Here is an 18878-nt window from a genome sequence, read left to right as displayed (position 1 = left end):
ATAGTAATCCAAAAAGTCTTAAAATAAACATCAATAGTTTTTTCTTAAAAAAATAAAATCAATAATAAACAAAATCTTATTCTAAATTTGACATATATTATATCCATTAAAGGTAACCCTATTTGACCGTGTCAATAACTAAACAAGAATAACTCAAGTTCCAACTAATATTAAAATCTTATATTTCGTCACTTTGCAGAAGTACAACCACGTTCGTTACCCTATTTTATCCCAACTTAATAATAATATATGAATAATGTTATTTGTTTAATTCTCAAACATGAAGTACAACCAAAATGTTGACCACAAAAAAAAAACCCTAATTTCTGCGCGGAGCAAACCTAATTTCTTTCTCCCATATGCACTGTCTTCATTGTCTTTCAAATAATCCTCATTTGGATTTTCGGCGCTAACATAATAACCACAATAACATAGACTTCACTCATTACATTTACATCAATCAATGATTTAGGATACAAATATTTTTTTATAGGAAACAACATATCCATCTATCTATCATGAAGTAATGACATCAACAAAATATAATACTAATGCTGAAAGTAGTTGGGTCGGCGAAGAAAGAAATGGCAATAAAGCCATCTCCGGTAATCAATAAAAGCTGATCTACGAGAAGGTGCTACATAAAAGAGATGATAACAAAATCTATGCACATATTTCACAAAATTTGATATTAAGGCTGAATTTGGTTTCTCTTACCTTGATTTAATATTTACAAGTTACAACGAATAAAAGATTTTTATTTTCATAACATGTTAGAAGAGCACTGCTTTGAGTAATTCTGAGGAGATCTCAGACAAAATATATATATAGCAGCAAAAATTTGGATTTACATAGTCAAGGGGAGATGCATCTCCCTAATAGTCTCAAATTTCCAATAGAAATCCACAAGAAAGCACATAAAGCAATAAGAATTGGGAAGAAAAGGAATGAGAATCCCTTTCTGCCTGGTCTCTTCATAGTTGTAGTTTCAATACCTGCAGCAATGTTTGTGGGATTGATCTTCACCCTGCTGAAGCTAGACATTCTATTCAAAGCCCGATTCACCAAAGGATTTTCGGCTGCTGATGCCGGAGTGGTAGGTATTGAATCAACGAAGGCCCAGAGAGCAGAGGAGAATCTACTTGTAGTTGTAGTAACATCTTCCACAGTGCTTCTTTGATTTTCAGTGCTTTCAGTAGGAAAGCTGACAGAGTCACACACAACACCTAAACATGACCAAAAACTATGACGTATTAGGTATATCCTATGACATTTTCTGAGCAGACGAAAGAGCCAGTTGAAACTGGCTCAAACCTCATTTTCCCAACAGAAGGAATAGAATGCCATAAATTTTAGTGTTAGTTTATAAAAAAGCTCTAAACACACATCACAAAATTTAAACTCCAAGAAGGTTTCTGCCACAGGTAAGTTGGCAAGCCAACCAGGAGCAGTAAACTGTGAAGAGGTCAGCAGAAATGAGATGGGAAGCTTGAATCTCCATCTCCATCGAAATCAAAGAAAGTAAAATCATTATTTGGCACTTGAGGAACATTGTATCCTGTGCTGACTATACCTGGATTTGTTTGAGAGAAAGAACCAGTGTAGTCTTCTGTTTGACTCCTTGTGTTCCTTTCAATATGCATCCAGAATTCATCAACATTTTGATTGGCTTCTGCTGTACCAAGGAACATCTCTGCATCTTGGTAGAGTTCAAATTCACTCAACCCATCTTCAAACTCAATTAGGTCGTTAATTTCCAAGAAGCCGTCCTCGTAAAAGACGGGCCCCTCGTCACTTTGAATGTTGGGAGCAGAAGTGACCTCGGGTGCTTCAGATAAGTGAGAAGTAGCCGAGTGATTGAAGTCAAAGACGAACTGTGCATCATAATGCTGACCGCTAGATTGCAATTTCCCACTTGCCTCAGGGAATATCATGGCCTCGGAGAATTGACCCATGACCACACTTTGTTGAAGATCACACACCTGAGGAAAGTCGGCATAACCATTAAACTGTTGCTGATCAAGGACAGGCTCAATATCAAAAGCCCCGTTAAAGAATTCGTCCATTTCATCACCAAACATAGGCTGCTGCTGATCGGTAAAAGGATTAACAACAGCCAACTGCTGTGGCTGATCAGTAAAAGGGTTAAGAACAGCCTTTGGAGCCTCCAGCTGAGCTGCTTTAACATTAAAATCTACAACATTGTCATCTGCCCAGTCTTCTTCTTTAAATGGTGCACCATATTGTTCGCCATTCTTAGGACCAGGACCACTTTTCTTGAACACCTTGTAAAGTGCATAATATTCCTGATAACAAATTTATATGAAAATGTTAGTGTCAGTATACAACACTATTTCTGTAACCAAAACAACTAACAGAAATAATAATTTAAAAGCAAAATAGTCAGTCCAAGGCAATACCTTAACATCATGGCATCTCTTAAGCTCTTCTTCATCCATGGTGTATTCATGCATAACCCAGTCAGTTCGTTCACCACTAGGAGCTCTGCCGAAATAGAAAACCAGTGTCTTTTTAACTCCAACTGACCGAGAATTAAATATCACATTTCTATCTTTTCCTGTTGCTTTCCAGTATCCATGTCTAGTTGCTCGGTTAGACCTTCCACCATTAGGATACTTCCTATCTCTGTGACAGAAAAAGAACCATTGCCTATCTCCAGTTTTTAGGAAAGATTGATCTGCAAAAATATTACAAGATATGAGCAAATTGACCAAAAGATATAAAAAGTGTACAAGTTTTATCAATCAAATTGAAACAATACTGCAACCACATAGCATAGAATATTACAACTCCAAAAAAACACATTATTTGAAAGGAATAACTTATAAAAGTTGCAATTAACCATATTTAACCATATATAAGCACCGATTGAAATGTCAATTTGTCTAAAATACACATAAACCAATATCAATCAAGAGATCTAAACACACACACAAAATATATAAAAACTAAGGAAAAGAAACTCATGCAAACACTCTACAGCAAAAAATAAACAGATCCACAACACTACCCATCAAATAAACACCAGTCCAAACATGGATTACTCCAATCAACAAAACAACCCAAATAACACATCAAAATCGTTGTCAAAACAAACCTAAGTCAATTCTTGAGACTCTAACCTGAAAAACACGTTCAAAAGTACTATCAAATAAGCATAGGTCATGTCCTGAATTACTAAGTACCCTACCCTACCTTCTAACCGGGTATATCCAAATCAACAACTTCTAAATGATCAAACAAAAACATAAACAAACCCAACAAACAAACAAACAAACAAACCCCTACATAATTAAATTTATGTCAACGACAGAACAATCACAATCAAAAACAAAAAAAACATAAAAGGGTGTTGAAACAAGAGTAAGAGAAAGATGAAATACCAGGCAAATCCTCAGGATCCCATTTGTAGACATCGGTTTCACAAATAACGTTGAACTTCAACTTCTTCCCACAAATCTTCCTTTTCAGATAGTACATCACCAACTCCTCATCAGTAGGATGAAAGCGAAAACCAGGCATGGATGACATCACTTCACTGAAAGCATCGGCAGAAGCAGATTCCGAGACAGCACCCATATCGATCGGAATAGAAGAAGAACACAAAAAGAATAATCCTCGATTACCCAACACTAAAAATTGAATCTTTTATAACCAAAACAAGAAACCCAACAAAATTCAACGATTTAATAAAAACCCTAATTAGAGAAATTAGAGAAATCAAAATTCCCAACCCAAAAGAGATAACAAGAAAAAATCGAAACTTTCTGAATCAATAAGTGATTTAATAAAAAACCCACAAACTAATTAAGACGATCGAACCTCAAAGTATGAGGATTTGAGGATTTGGTTACGGAACCAAAAAATCCCCAAATGGAAAGAGAGAGAGACAGAGACAAATGAAAAAAGAAAATTGAGAATGTGGGAATTGTAGGGTTTGAGAATTGGGATAGTGTTATGGTCAAAGAAGGAAGCTAAGGGAAGTGGTTGGAACTTTCCTTTGTTAGAGGAAGTGATTGAGTGAGGGAGTGACTTAGTGAGGGAGTGAGTTTTATTGGTGTGATGTGGTAGCGTGGTCTTTAAGCTTTTAGATTATATAGTGTTGGAGTGTGATTGGTTGGGTTTAATGGGCTTAATGTGAGATTGGGTGTATGTGATTGGGCCATATTGTGTGTAAATGTGAATCGGATCTCACTTTATTCTTCTTAACAATTAAATCCGGATATCAAGGGACATTTTTCTTCTATGAAATTTCACCATTTTTATTTTTTATTTTTCGGAGAAATTTCACAATTTGTTAAGCCATTCAATTTGGTTAATATCTTATGGGTCTTGGGTTCGATTCTCAGCTCATTCTAAATAATAAAAAAAAACATTAAATTTGGTACTATTGGTTTAGTCAAAAAAAATAAATTTTTTTGTACTATTGGTAAAAGATTTGAGTAGTATTTTGATCCTTATTTACTTTAGGGTTAAATATTTTTTGGTCCTATAGTTTTTCAGAATTTTCGATTTAATCCCTGAAGATTTTTTTCACACTTTTTAGTCTCTGAAGTTTCTCCCGTCAAAGTTTTTAGTCCCTACTTTTCATTCAACTCGTGCATATCATTCATCTTATGTTAAAAAAATCTAAATTTTTATCACATAAAAATTCATAAATAATTCATCTTGTGTTAAAAAAATCTAAATTTTTATCGGAGATGTTTTTATAATATTATAAACATGAATATAAAAAATCATTCAAAAATGTGAAAGTATACAAAAGTTTGATTAAAAGTAGGGACTAAAAATCCTGACGGAAAAAACTTCAGGGACTAAAAAATGTAAAAAAATCTATAAGGACCAAAAACATATTTAACCATTTACTTTATTGTAAACTATACAATATATGAAATTTTAAATATTTTTGTACGTGGATAGGATATGACGTATTTATGTGTAAGGCCCTTTCCTTAGTTAAAATCCCAAGCGTAAGGTCCTTAGTTCAAATCTCAACATTGCCATTTTTTTGCATACTTTTAGTTCCAGTAATTTCAAATTAAATTAAAACCGTTAAATTCATTTTTTGTAGTAAATTTAATCATTAATTAAGACATCTTTTTTAAGTGTTATTTACAGGATAATTCTTTTTGTTTACAATTTAAACAGAGATTTTTTTATTTTTTTTATTTTTTTAAATGCAACCCATTTTGAGCTTTTAACAATAATAATTAGTTTTGTCATGTGAGCTCAGCGGCAGAGACATTGTATTATATGCAGATGGTCTGAGTTCGGACCCCCGTCATCTTACTTATCCACCTTAATGATGAAATTTCTAATCATTAAGCTACTTGATTAAAAGAAAACAATGATAATTTGTCGAGACCGCCCGATAGTCCATATTAAATTTATCATTAAATAAGTGTTTGAAAATAAAATGTGTAATAGTAAAACTTAGACACGGTGACAAAATTATCATTAAAAACAAATATGGTGACAAAATTTGATTAAAAGAAAAACTTAGATAGATACAAAATATTTGAACGAAAAATTTACAAAAAATATTTGTGATAATAACAATAGTTGCAGAGTTATTTACTTTTTTTTCTTTCACCACTAGTTTAATATGGTTCGGGAGTCAGTTCTTGCATCAAATGGTTTCAACCCCCTCTCGATCGCAGTTGCGTGAGATCAAACTGTGGTCATTCCTACCAAGTTCAACGTCAATTACTACTCAACCAACTGACGATTGGTTAGGTTATTTACTATATTTTTAAACAACAAACTATGCATATGCATCTTATATTAATATATTCAAATTAATAGATTGACTAAAATCACTTGATGCTATAACAAATCCTGAACCAGATTAAATCGATAACAAAAACAAAAAGAAAAAAACAATAGATTGAAACAAAGTACGAGCAATATTCAATCAAAGTCGGATAAGTACATATAATGTTGTACAAGAAAGAAAAAAACACAAAAAGTTCCTTCCTTATAGCCCAAAAGTCTATGGGATGAACACACCCTTCATCACCTATTTTGGAGTATTTGACTTTTATACCAGCATTGAAGGGATTGTAATGGGTATTCAACCGGACTATAGTATCCACATAACCATGATCACATTGAATAGAGTAGATTCTTGCATTATGGGTCCATATACAAGTAGTTACATTTAAAATTGAGTGGGATATGAATACTTTAATTAATATCTACCTTGTCCTGCATTCTATTTTAATCGCTCTGCTCACTAACTTCAATTGGCATTTCTAGTGATTGCCAATAAAAACCAGCTAACAACCCCTCTTACCTTGCTGGAGCTTCATATAAATGATGAAACATTCTTTAGAGAAAGTCAAATTCTTGGAGTTCATGAAGCATTAAAGAATAATCGCTACGTCCCATTTTATAAGACCTCATTTGACTAAATGCACTATTCATATGTCTTGTTTTGACCGTATTTTTCTAAAAGTATATAAATGTAATATTATTTAATTTATTTCGATGGGTATTTTCAAAATATCAAATTTCTATAATTTTTACTAATGACAATTAAAGATATTCGTAATCAAAGTTATGCATTGATGTACGTGCAGTGATCAAATGATTCTTATATTTTGGGACGAGTTCTCGGTTGGTTCCCGTTCGCCTTCCCCCTCATAGTCCATTACTGGGTAGGGCGACGATCAACTTAGAGGGTGCCCGCCTCCTCTTCAGACGTGTCTTCAACAACCTGTACTAGATAAGTTATTAGTGGTTCCGGCTTGAATCAAGAAACTACATTGACATGAACTGAAGATGCAAGACGGACTCACATTATGGTGCACTACTTAGCTTCAACTATTTCTTTACTTCAGTGATTGATGTCCTCGGAGTTGTCAATTATTAAAATTTGTACATTCTTTTGAATTTATTTTTCAATTTGCACAAAGAATATATTGAAAAATAGAGATAGAAAAAGATAAAAAAAAATCTGGTGCATGTATTTACTTTACCGATAAAATTCGCTCCAAGTACATGCAAGACAAACAACTTAACAAATATTCACATATAAAATAAACAAATATTTCAAACACTCATTACTTAACAAATACAAATCAGACTTAACGATACTTGTGTGTGTCGCATCCGTTAATAAATTAAAAAATTATTTAAAATCTAAATATAAAAGTTAGTATTTTTGGATTGTAAAAAAAGTTACTGAATATTTGTTTTGGTTAGAAATAAAATGTATCAATAATATTATATTTTAACAAAAAGAAGAAAATGTTTTGATAAAAAGAAGAAAATTAGTGCGATGAATTATTGTTAAATTGAGTGTAAAATGTATGAATATTGTTAATATTATTTTTTTGTCTTTAAAAGAAGTTGGAGAATTGTTTTAAGTAATTACGTAAAAAATGATTTTTTTTCCTTCAAATTTTAAGCTCCTCTGTATATATTTTTTTATTTTATAAATTTTAATTTCTTTTTTTCTCATATAAATAAATTATGGACAATTGAATATTTTCTAACGGCAGAGATTGGAGGAAGTGTGATCCTAATCATAAGATTACAGCACGTGTCCATCACAATTTTGTTTCTCTTCAATTCACATGAGTGAAACAAAAACATGACATGGATGTGGGACCAAAAAGAAAATGTCTCAATCATTTTCTTGTCTCTCAAACACGTTTTGTTTGAGTGAAAAGTGAAAGAATATTATTAGGGCAAAAAAACCCAATTACAAAACAAAACCAATAATTCAAGTTCCAAATAAAAATTCAAACTTTTGAAGATTTTGGAATCTCACAACTGTCACCAGAGTTTATCCATTAGGATTTTAGCTCTTCTAGATCTGATCGACAATTCTGCGTTTTCTAGCTCAAAACTCAAAAGGGTTTCATTCTTCAAACTCTTTTCATCATCTGGGGTAAGTAATTATACAAAAATCTCTTCTGGGTTTCTTCTACATTGTTGTAAAGTTCCATTCTTTTACTTTGTTTGGTTTCTGATAAATTTGTTGAAAGTTACAAAATTTTAAGTTTTTAGGTTGTTTGAACTATGTTGTTGGTTCTTTTTTGATTTGGTTTTTTTTAAGAATTACGTAGTTGCAAACAAATGGTGGAAGCTTGTGTTTGTGTTTTTCAGTTATTTTTCTTTCTTATTATGTGTGCTCAAGAATCTTAACTATGTTGACTTTTTCCTTTTCAGGGTTTTGAAGGAACTTGTTCAAGTTGAGATCTTTAGCTGTAATGCAGCTTTGACTTGCTGCTTTTGATTTTTTGGTTTGGATTATTTTTGCTTAAAATTGAGCAGTTTTTCACTTTTAAGCTTATATAATGGTTTTCTGGGAAGAATATGTGAGTGATGAAGTGATGGGAACCTTTGCCCCTATTGTGGTTTATTGGATATATGCTGGATTTTATCACTTGCTTCCGCCTCTAGATAATTATCGGCTGCATACTACGAGAGACGAGGAAAAGAAGAATTTGGTTCCTTTTAAAGCAGTTGTGAAAGGTGTTTTGCTTCAGCAGCTTGTTCAGGCAATTGTTGCACTGATCTTGGTAAGTCATTTCTACATCTTAGTTAATCTTTAGTAGTAATATTTGCTCACATTTGTAGCTAATAGAGTTTATTATTGGCGAAAATCTTATTCTGTTTCGTAGTTAAAAGCACTGTTAGTTAAAAGCATTATGTTTTGCTTGATTGCTTTTCTGCACGCTTGTAGTTAAAAGCATTAGTAAAATGGAACTGTTGTTCTGTCTCTATTTGGTTGGCTTTTCCTCGAGTCTTGGTGTTGCTTAATGTACAATAACGCCCGAATTGAGAGCTAAGAGTAATAATAGAAAAAAAGTGCCTTTGTGACTCTTCGGATTATACTTCATCAAGGAGTGGTTTTAGTTGCTTTCTCATATTCTGATAGACACAATCTTTTAGGCGTACTGTTAAAGCTAAATGGATTTATTAACATACTGTTAAGAATTTGGTTATAATCATTTCCCACAAAATGTAATAGTTTGATTGATATGCCTCACAACAATAAATTTCCAGTACGATCCATCTTTTTGCATGAATTTGCATAGCTCCAAGTTGAAATTCTATATTCTGCATCCATTCCTTGATGTTATGTTCACTAAATTTTGACCTGAACTTATATATCACTGTCTTGCTCATGATACAAGAGAATAATATTATTAGGAAGAACGGAGAGAAATTACATCTCGATTCTGGAGGCAAGATAGGAAACTCTTCTTAAATGATAGAAGCAAGCCAAAATGGCTTAAAACAGAACAAACCTGTCCAATCTCTTTGCATATTAGAAATTCCCTTGAAACAGTCATTTTAGTGGAGCTCCACAGAGAAGTCATTTTAGAACGATTGTCACATAACAGGTTTAGGCGGGTAAACATTTCAACCATAGAGCATAGTACTCAGTAATATACTAGAACTGGTTTATTGAGCTATATACTCTTCTTTTATTTAGTTAATGCTGGATTCTGTGCTTATCCGTGAACTTTATCTCAATTTTGGTACCCCTGATTTTTTATTGGTCCTCTTGAGTCTTGACCACTAAATGGTCTAAGTGAACAAGGTCAGTCTATTATTTACTAAATTTTAAATGGACCCTGAATTTTGATCTGGCTATAATTCAGAAATTTTGTACTTTTTTGTCACCTGTTTATTTGTGTCAGTTGAGGTGATAGCTTTTCATTGTTATCTAAAACGTGAGACTCTTTGTGTTTGATTTGGCAAACTGATGAACCTACCATACCTGTTATTTATATACCTTGATTCTCTCCACTTAAGAGGCACAAACTAGTGAATTGAAAATCTTTATACATATAGGAGCAGTTATATTAATAGGCCCGGTTAGTGCTTCTAGTACTGAATTGAACACTTTGAAGATTTCAGATGCTGCAAGAAATTAACTATTGTCATTTTATAAACCAAATAATTTCCTGTAGATATGTTCTCTTGGTGTAGTCGAGAGACTCATAATATGCTTTGCTTGGTATGATTCTGCAGTTGACGACAACAGCAAATGCATCAGGGGTTACAGTGCAGCCTTCTATGACCAAGCAAATTATTCAGATTGTTATTGCGATGTTTGTGATGGATACATGGCAGTACTTTGTGCATCGGTACATGCATCAGAACAAGTTTCTATACCGCCATATCCACTCCCAGCATCATAGACTGGTTGTTCCTTATGCAATAGGAGCCCTGTACAATCACCCTATTGAGGGTCTTCTACTTGACACCGTCGGTGGAGCCATCTCATTTCTTGTCTCGGGGATGACTGCAAGAACAGCCGTTGTATTCTTCTGCTTTGCTGTTGTGAAAACCGTCGACGATCACTGTGGACTGTGGTTGCCCGGCAATATCTTCCATTTATTTTTCCAGAATAACACGGCATATCATGACATTCATCATCAACTACAAGGGCTGAAATACAATTATTCTCAACCGTTCTTTCCTATATGGGATAAAATTCTTGGGACATACATGCCTTTCAATCTTGTAAAGCGAGCCGAAGGGGGTTTTGAGGCAAAGCCTGCAAAGGACTAGTTACATTGTAATTGTGTTATGGTGCTGTTTTTCCATGGAACCAGAGGCTTTACTGCGAACACTTATCGAGTTGATTGGAGCTTAGCTGGTTTTCTTGGTGGCTTGACAATGTTTTAAGATCATCATCATCATCTTATTACAATAGGTTTTGCCAATCCACCTTGTGTAGCATAACAATGATGTGGTGGTTAATGAGATTTTCATTATTATGATTATGATGTACTTACAGTAACATTTTTTTAAGGTGTAAGATGCTAAGAGTATCAGTTTTTTTAGCTACCATAGTTGCTTTTTCCATTGCTACTTGTATTACATTTAATAAGTTCAAGTGTGGATTATATACCTTTATTATAAGACATCTTTCAAATTTTCAATGGCATTAATTATATTTTTACCAACCTATCCCCAATTATACTTTTTTCTTCTTCGATTCTAGTTTGACATTGAGTCATATTTTATGTTCTTTTATGCTAATTTCATTTCATCAGAACATATGAGTCAATAACATACTAAAATACAAATAGAATAGATCATGACCTTCTGATGAAATGAAACCTCACACAAAATCAACATATTAGATACCATTTTTTCTTATATATGTGGAAAAAGCAAAATGTGTGTACAAAAGAAGATGAAGGGAGTGTGTTTTTATCAATTTTCTGCAATTTTACTTTTATTGTAATTAAAGATTAGCAAATAAATAAAAGGAGTAACCAATTATTTTGATCCATGAAAATGTAATGTGTGTTGTCATACTAATATCTGAATGAAAGAAAAGTATTTTAAAATGAATGAAAGAAAAGTATTTGACACATTTAATCTATACGCTTCAATTTTTTATTCAAATTTGGTAGCTACTATAGCAGGACCAAACTAAAAGTGAGAATCATTAGAGAATATTAGATAGTTGCTCTTTGTATGATTTCTCTCAAATAATATGTAACAAACGAACTCTAAATCTTGTGGTTACGTCATAAATTTGGTGAAATCTACATGATATTTTTTTATAGAGTATATAATTCAAATTTCAAACATATAAGTAGGTGATGCTAATGAAAATGATCCTTTAAGAGTTGAAAAGTCAAGAATTCAACCATTCTATATAATTTGTTGACGTGGCATGAAACAAAAAAGAAAACAATAATCCACCAACAATGAAAACATATGTTGACTTTAATTGCTAACAAGGAGATATTAGACTCTTGAAATGAACAATTATTTGTATTTTTTCGAAACAATAAAATGCCAAAAACTTGTTTTCATTATTTCTAAAATCTCTTCTTCGCAATGTTTATCTTAAGAGACTCACATCTTCTCATTAACAAATTAAAACACATTTTAAAAAATGAAAACATAATAATGTTTTGGCAAAGTAAATGAGGCTTAGGTTCAGGCATTCATTCCAAGTTACAAGGTTGAATCATCATTCAATATCAACAAGAAAACAACAAACATGGTGCTATATTGCTATCCACTACAGAACACAACAGTTTACATTCAAACAAGCAGAACTACCTCAGTAAAACAAAGATCATCCGCACCAATCAATCCATATGAATCTGCCTACTTCAAATACTGTAACACAAATTACCAGCCAGCCAATATGCTAAAACATAAGAAGAAAACAGAGTAAAATTTGTCTCCGCCACATGGTGTAATGCGATCAGCTCTCGGGCATTCTCATCTGCGCCACTTCAGACGGTGGTCTTAGTGTGCAAACCATTTCTCTTGTCTTCCCAAAGTATACCTGTAATATGTAATAACATACATCTATGAAGGAACCAATTACTAAATTTAATATCATCCAAGAAGACAAACCGAGCTACAACTCAATCCAAAGTACCTGATCAAGTGAGTTCCTCAGCTTACCCTCCATTTCTTCAATCATCCTTCCCATGTTACAAAGATGTCCATCAGCAAACGATAGCTTCATATTCATCTAAAATATCAGGAAAAGATTATTAAGGAGTTTTCTTTTTTTAAAAAAAAAAAAACTAAACATAAAGTTGACACAAGCAAGGGGCAACAAAGCACATCATGCATATACATAATAGTCATAAACTGACCCTTAATTATCGGTAAGATGTTTCTGATTTGTAATTAGCCAATATGTTCTCTGGTACATATTCAATTGTCAAAAGATGCCATTGCCCATATGATAGATGCCCATTTCACTTAAAGCTAACTTTTTGGTACTTAATGTACATCTCCTCTGTCCTCAATCATTCTTTAAGTTACTAATATCAATTTCAGATACATCTCTACCAAATAAAATTGTACAGAGGAAACAATTTACCAAATGTTTACACTTTCCCAGATCAATTAATGGAGCATAATGTTCAACTTTAATTAGACTATTAAATTGTTACTATTGAATTAGGATTAGTAGGGGGTTACAGAACAAACTTATCGTGAGATTTCTGTTTGGAGTCAAACGTTTTTGAGTTGATAGATAAACCAGGTTTTCAGTTTCTCTTTACCACTCTATCTTTGGTATGAATGTACATTGCAGTTGTGATGGCAGAAACATCTGCAATTGTTATCATAAATCACTTTTATTAAGATGTTGGCATCTTTACTTTCACAAGGTTATTTAGAAGTTACACTTTTTGTTATGCCAGCTAAACACGCAATACTAAAAACTTTGTGTCGCTAACTGATAACTTGTGGGAATTAATATGAGTGACCTGCCTATGGCAAAGTTGAAAACCTGCGTGAAATTCTCAAATGCAGGGAGACTTGATTAATGCTTAGCAGTTAACCCGCCATTATGAGTAGTAATAAGGAGTATTTAAAATTTAAGTCAATGGTTAGAAATCATATGGATCCTTTTTCCTTCATTGAGTAAGATTCAAAGCTTTCACGCCTAAATCCAATCGAAGGTTTAAGGCCATGTTTAGAGGAACTTATTAAGTGAATGATCAACCTAATATACCCAATTTTATAGTTACCCACTTTTTAGGTTTACAGCCCTTTCGAAGATTGGTGCAATTTATGTGGATATGACAAACAACCATAGAATTTAATCAAGTTGCATTGTTTATGATGTTCCTTCTTTAGAAAGAAAATCAAACTTCACATATACTGCCAATAAAACGATATAAGTTTCAAGATAAGAGAATTCTCATAGAAAGCACCTGACGTCTAATTGATCCAGACAAACTGAAGGTTCCCGATGCTTCATTATTTGTAGTCAAAGTCAACATAACTGTACTGGTTAACCGATAACTGGTGTTTTCTTCTTCCTCTGGTCCCACCTAAATTGACATTGAAGAGTGTGATAAGAAATTAAGAATTTCTGAAATCAATGCGAGAAAAGAAGCTGAAAACTAGAACCAAAGTGTGTTATAGTTTTCCTATTGATTAAAGGTCATTATACTGCAGCAGTGCAGCTTATATCAATGACTGGCCGTCAGAACAAAGGCATTTACCTCTATAACATGTATGGCATCCCATGCTCCTTCCTCTAGATATCCCCGTCGACCTTGCCCTGTCTTTGAGCCATCTTGAATCATGAAATTGGAAACAATCACATGATTAGAGAAAAGGTCAAAAAGATCAGAAGTGTTTTTCTTTTGACAAAAAGATCAGAAGTGTTATCCATTATAGTATACTCAAATAACACATTTACCTTTCTTTATCAAAAAGCAAGCTACGAAACCTTCATTTTCATCTTCCCACATATAAACTGATGAACTGCCACCTTCATAATACCTGTAACTTTTTCCATTAATGGCTGCATATTGTCTTAACTAAATAGCTAATAAAATATATTCATAAACATAGGAAGAAGAAAACATAGGACGATTCATCATCAGGTGATTTTCTTTGAAAAATAACAAATTTGGCAATAAGACACTAGGTAGAAACGTGTCCTAGTTAGACTTAGACATCTAAAAAAGCACATAAGCAAAGCTCAAAAGATAAAGTAAGTAAAGAACCTCACTGGTCACGATATATAGCAAATATTTCATTTGCTTCAGATTCAAGCTTCCTCATCTTTGAAGAAGGAACCGACCCATCTTCTAATGGTGGATGGTATTTATTTGACCAAGGTGATCTGCAGAAAGATACGATGAAATAATAAGTTCAACCTTTCCTTTCCTTAAATACTAAACACATTACAAGAGCGAATTAAACGGGACCCTCATAAGAAATAAACAATGGATTTTTCTATAGGGTCCCAGAAGGAGTAGCCTAATATACGAGTTGAGACACATAAGGAGTACTATATAGGAGGTCTAGGGTTTGATCCCGGATACTAATAAATCCTCCTCCCTCTAACAAATTAACCACAGACAATTTGCCTATCAAACAAATGAATTTGTCTATAGGAACCAAACTATACCTGGCAATAGATTTTTGTGCCAGTCTTACTTGAGATCAAGTTTTTCATAAAATATAACATTTTTATGATATACTTCCATGTTAGTCAAAATATCAGAAATACATTAAAGTTTATTTTAAATTTAAAATCATATAATTAACCATATATTTTCAAGCAAAAAGTATATCTTCACTACCTCTCTTAGATACTTTCATGCTTCGAGTGGGCACTGCCAACTTGCTATATCTTTACCTCATATAAATAAACAGCAGCAACTAAACCTTCTTCCACTAAGTGTTGGTATTAGCTATATAAATCAGACAGCGCAACAGCTCTGTCATGTATTAAGTACAAATATGCATCGTTTATTTGTAAATCTCTCATAATTGTTTGTAAATCTATCTTAATTGTTTGACCTATAATTTGTCTTAGTCTGCCTCAACCTTTACCTATTAGACTATCATCCATTTGGTCAATCCTCCTGAGTGATACTTCTATGCGTCTTTACGTACATGCCTAATCACCTAAGAAAAGAATCAACCATAATTTTTACTATAAGAGCTACCTTATCTAAATTTTCCAATATTATCTTGTCTAACTGTAAATCACCCATCTATCATAACATTCTTATCTCTATTCTCTACGATACCTAGTCTGCTTTCTTGACTTTTTACTACCCAACATTTAGTCTGACACAACATCGCAGTTTGCAGTTCTTATAATGGCATGGCAAAATTTCCCTTCAAATTTGAGTGGTAATTTTGTATCACAAATCATACATGAAACATTCCCCATTTCATCCGATCTGCTTGGATCCTATGGTTGACATCTCCCTCTATCTCAGCCATTTTCTAGGATGGATCCAAGATAGTAAGGTGCTACTAACATGAGACTTGTGGTATTGTTTATTCTCTAATTTTCACCGCTAAGCTAGGATTTGCGTCTCTTGTTAAACTTGCATTCTATATACTCTATCGTGACTATATGTTTCCAAGTATTGTCTCCATATCTCTTAACTTCTCATTAATTTATTCTCTTGCAACAAAGACTTCATTATTCACCACTTTTTTTCAGACACCATCTGCTGAATATGTTCAATAAGCATGTCTAGAATCAAAATAAAAAGAGAAGAGCTCAAACCTGACCCCTGATGCACACATAGTTATAAAGGAAAATCTTAATACTATCCCACCTAGTGTTCTCACATTAATCATGGCCCCTTCTTCATACATGTCTTATATCAACGGAAAACCCTATGCAGCTCTCTTTTCATTCCTCGGATATATTAGTCTTTGTAGAAAATAATAAACATACAACTTCCATTAACTGATCTCCCCAATAAAAACCCAGATCAATTTTATGCGATGAAAGTCTCGTCTTAATATCTACTCAATCCAAAGCTTCCTAGTATAACTTGCGAGTTCATCATAACTCATACCAGTGTTATAAGTTAAAACTGTACCAAATTAGCTGTTAAACTCATACTATATGTGCTACTCAGTGATAACTCCATTAAAATAAATAACAACAAAATTAAACTTGATAAAGTTCATGTCTTATTTTGCTTCAAGCAAGAGTTTGTTGATTATTGATTAAAATAGATAAACACCATCAACTATATAAGCTTAAACACTATGCATATTACATTACCCGAACCATAAACAACAACAAATAGAGATAATTAACCTGTAAGAATCAGCATCTCTGTTATATTCACACAATATGAACTCCTTCCCACAGTCCACATCACACAAAACCTGTTTCATCACCAACAATTTCACAACATTAAATAAAAAAGATTTTTTTTTTCAAAAAAAAAAAAATTAACCCCTTTTAAAAAAACAATTTTTTCTTTCTTTAGACTCATTTTTTCCCCTTAAAATTGACAGCTACTTGAATCAACCAAATTATTTTCAATTTTGTACCCTAATTTGTGAGTAGGGAAAATCAATGCAATTGAAAGGATGAACAGGGAAATCTAGAGAGAGAGAGAGAGAGACCTGAAGGGGTTGATCGACTTGAGAGAGGAGATCGGAAGAGTGGTTAGGCATAAGACTGAGAAGCGCAGAGAGAGCTGTTTCTGTGTGTTTCGGCGGAATCCTCCGCATCAGTCCCATCGCAGCTTCCATTTCTTTCATTTTGGAAACAAAACGATTCAGAGAGAGAGAGAGAGAGAAAGAGAAACTGTGTCTGAAAGAGATTTTTGTTTACCTTTTCTCTGATTGGTCTTTTTTTATCCGAATTTCCCTCCACCTTCTATCTCTAATCATCATGTTGAAATTTTATTTTATCTTTTTTAATAATATTTTGGGGGTTTAATTATTTATTTATACTAGTATTTATTTTAGGAAAATGATAACGTGCTCAGGACACTTTTAAGACTTTAAATAGTAAGTTTTAGTTGAAAATTTTATGAAAAATTGTAAAGTCAATGTGTAACAGCCCAGGCCTCACCATCTTATGTGGTCCGGGCACTGCCACCTCACGATCTTCTCTACCCCTCACTAGTAGAGTTTTTGCCTTCCGTGAGAATCGAACCACGTACCCTAGGGTTCAAATACGTGTTCAATCCATTCTCACTACCAATTGATAGTGGGAATGGATTGAACACGTATTTGAACCTCAGGGTACGTGGTTCGATTCCCACGAAAGACAAAAACTCCACTAGAGAGGGGTGGAGAAGATCGTGAGGTGACAGTGCCGGGACCACCTAAGGTGGTGGGGCCTGAGCTGTTACACAATGCATTGGAACTTGAAATGTCTTACTTTTTAAATAATTAGTTTCTTTACTTTGAATCCTTAAAGAGTATCCTGGATACACTTGTTAGCAACACCCTTTATTTAATTTTTGTTACCATATATTAGGTCAAAGCAAATGTTGGTTTCTAAAAACAACCAAAATGTCAGATATGTCGTGAGATAAGCTAATCGAATAAATGATGAGTTAACTCAAGTGACTCTTTTTATAGCTAGTTTCCAAATTTATAATTATTATTCATCTTGTATTGAACTTATTATTTAGAATGAATTAAATTAAGATTGAAAAAAAATCAATGTATTTTCATTGGCGATAGATATATAATTATAATTCAACCAAAAATATATTATAATTATCGTTAATCTAATACCAAATTTGAGCTTTTGAGTGGAGGCGGGTTCCACTAACCAATTATTCTTCATACTAATTGATTATATTTTTGGCATGGATCATGAATAGTTAGGTAACCATGCCTATCCAAACATTTGATAACAAGCATAGGACTATGATTAGTCCACCATCACAGGATTAAAGGTTTGAGTTGTTTAGGTGATTCCACTTTTTCCCACATGCTCATTGCTAGGTTAGGAGGAGTTGGTTTAAAGGCATACCCCATGTTGGAGGCATGGATAAGCAAAGTTTTGGGTAATTACTTTTGTCTGCTTTTAAAAGACTGATTGATCCCATCAAATTTGAACAAAAAAGAAAATGAAATTATTTTTTAAAAACTCGCAATTATAGAGTTCATTATTATTGAAAATTATGAATGCAGTTGAAATATTTACGGAGTGAATAATGTTATCGTTGATAGTTATTGTTACCGTTAGAAATAATTTAAATGATATTGTTTTGATTGTTCATTAAAGTCGAGGATCAGTGCTCTAATATATAGATTATCCCCCAATGGTAACAATAACCACCAACAGTAACATTATTCATTCTATAAATATTTCACCTTCATTCATAATTTTTACATCATTTTCAAAATATTTATCCATATTTTTAAAATAGTTAAAGAGTGTTTGAATGAATTTTTGTCCAACAACATATGTACTATTTTTCTCGTATAATAATAATTTAGTCCCATCGATCACCAAAAAAATGCACTGGTAAGTAGTTAAAATTCAATTGTGTTTACTTGAAGTTAGAATGTGTGCTTAGTCGAAATTGACCATAAAAATACTGATCTGGAAGCAAAAATAAGTAGGGTAGTTAGGACAATTCCTCAGCATTTTG

General features: G+C 33.0%; 3 protein-coding genes across 3 annotated transcripts; 1 reads left to right on the top strand and 2 right to left on the bottom strand.

Annotated features, from left to right (window-relative positions):
* Positions 1–695: 695 nt before the first annotated feature.
* On the bottom strand, positions 696–4038 carry LOC123909245 (NAC domain-containing protein 17-like). Its single transcript, XM_045960050.1, has 4 exons — positions 3405–4038; positions 2421–2698; positions 1574–2306; positions 696–1226 (listed from the first exon to the last, which is right to left on the bottom strand). The coding sequence occupies exons 1-4, from the start codon at positions 3598–3600 to the stop codon at positions 856–858; spliced, it is 1578 nt and encodes a 525-aa protein (XP_045816006.1). The 5' UTR covers positions 3601–4038; the 3' UTR covers positions 696–855.
* Positions 4039–7670: 3632 nt separating this feature from the next.
* Positions 7671–10955, top strand: LOC123909660 (very-long-chain aldehyde decarbonylase GL1-9-like). Its single transcript, XM_045960538.1, has 3 exons — positions 7671–7918; positions 8200–8552; positions 10015–10955. The coding sequence occupies exons 2-3, from the start codon at positions 8328–8330 to the stop codon at positions 10555–10557; spliced, it is 768 nt and encodes a 255-aa protein (XP_045816494.1). The 5' UTR covers positions 7671–7918; positions 8200–8327; the 3' UTR covers positions 10558–10955.
* Positions 10956–11914: 959 nt separating this feature from the next.
* On the bottom strand, positions 11915–17109 carry LOC123909649 (probable F-actin-capping protein subunit beta). Its single transcript, XM_045960527.1, has 8 exons — positions 16885–17109; positions 16571–16641; positions 14504–14617; positions 14189–14271; positions 13989–14062; positions 13695–13814; positions 12401–12496; positions 11915–12304 (listed from the first exon to the last, which is right to left on the bottom strand). Exons 1-8 carry the CDS (start codon positions 17020–17022, stop codon positions 12221–12223), a joined length of 780 nt encoding a protein of 259 aa, XP_045816483.1. The 5' UTR covers positions 17023–17109; the 3' UTR covers positions 11915–12220.
* Positions 17110–18878: the final 1769 nt, after the last annotated feature.

Source organism: Trifolium pratense, linkage group LG1 (assembly GCF_020283565.1).
Source record: "Trifolium pratense cultivar HEN17-A07 linkage group LG1, ARS_RC_1.1, whole genome shotgun sequence".
NCBI lineage: Eukaryota > Viridiplantae > Streptophyta > Magnoliopsida > Fabales > Fabaceae > Trifolium > Trifolium pratense.
This window is presented reverse-complemented; position numbering and strand designations above follow the sequence as displayed.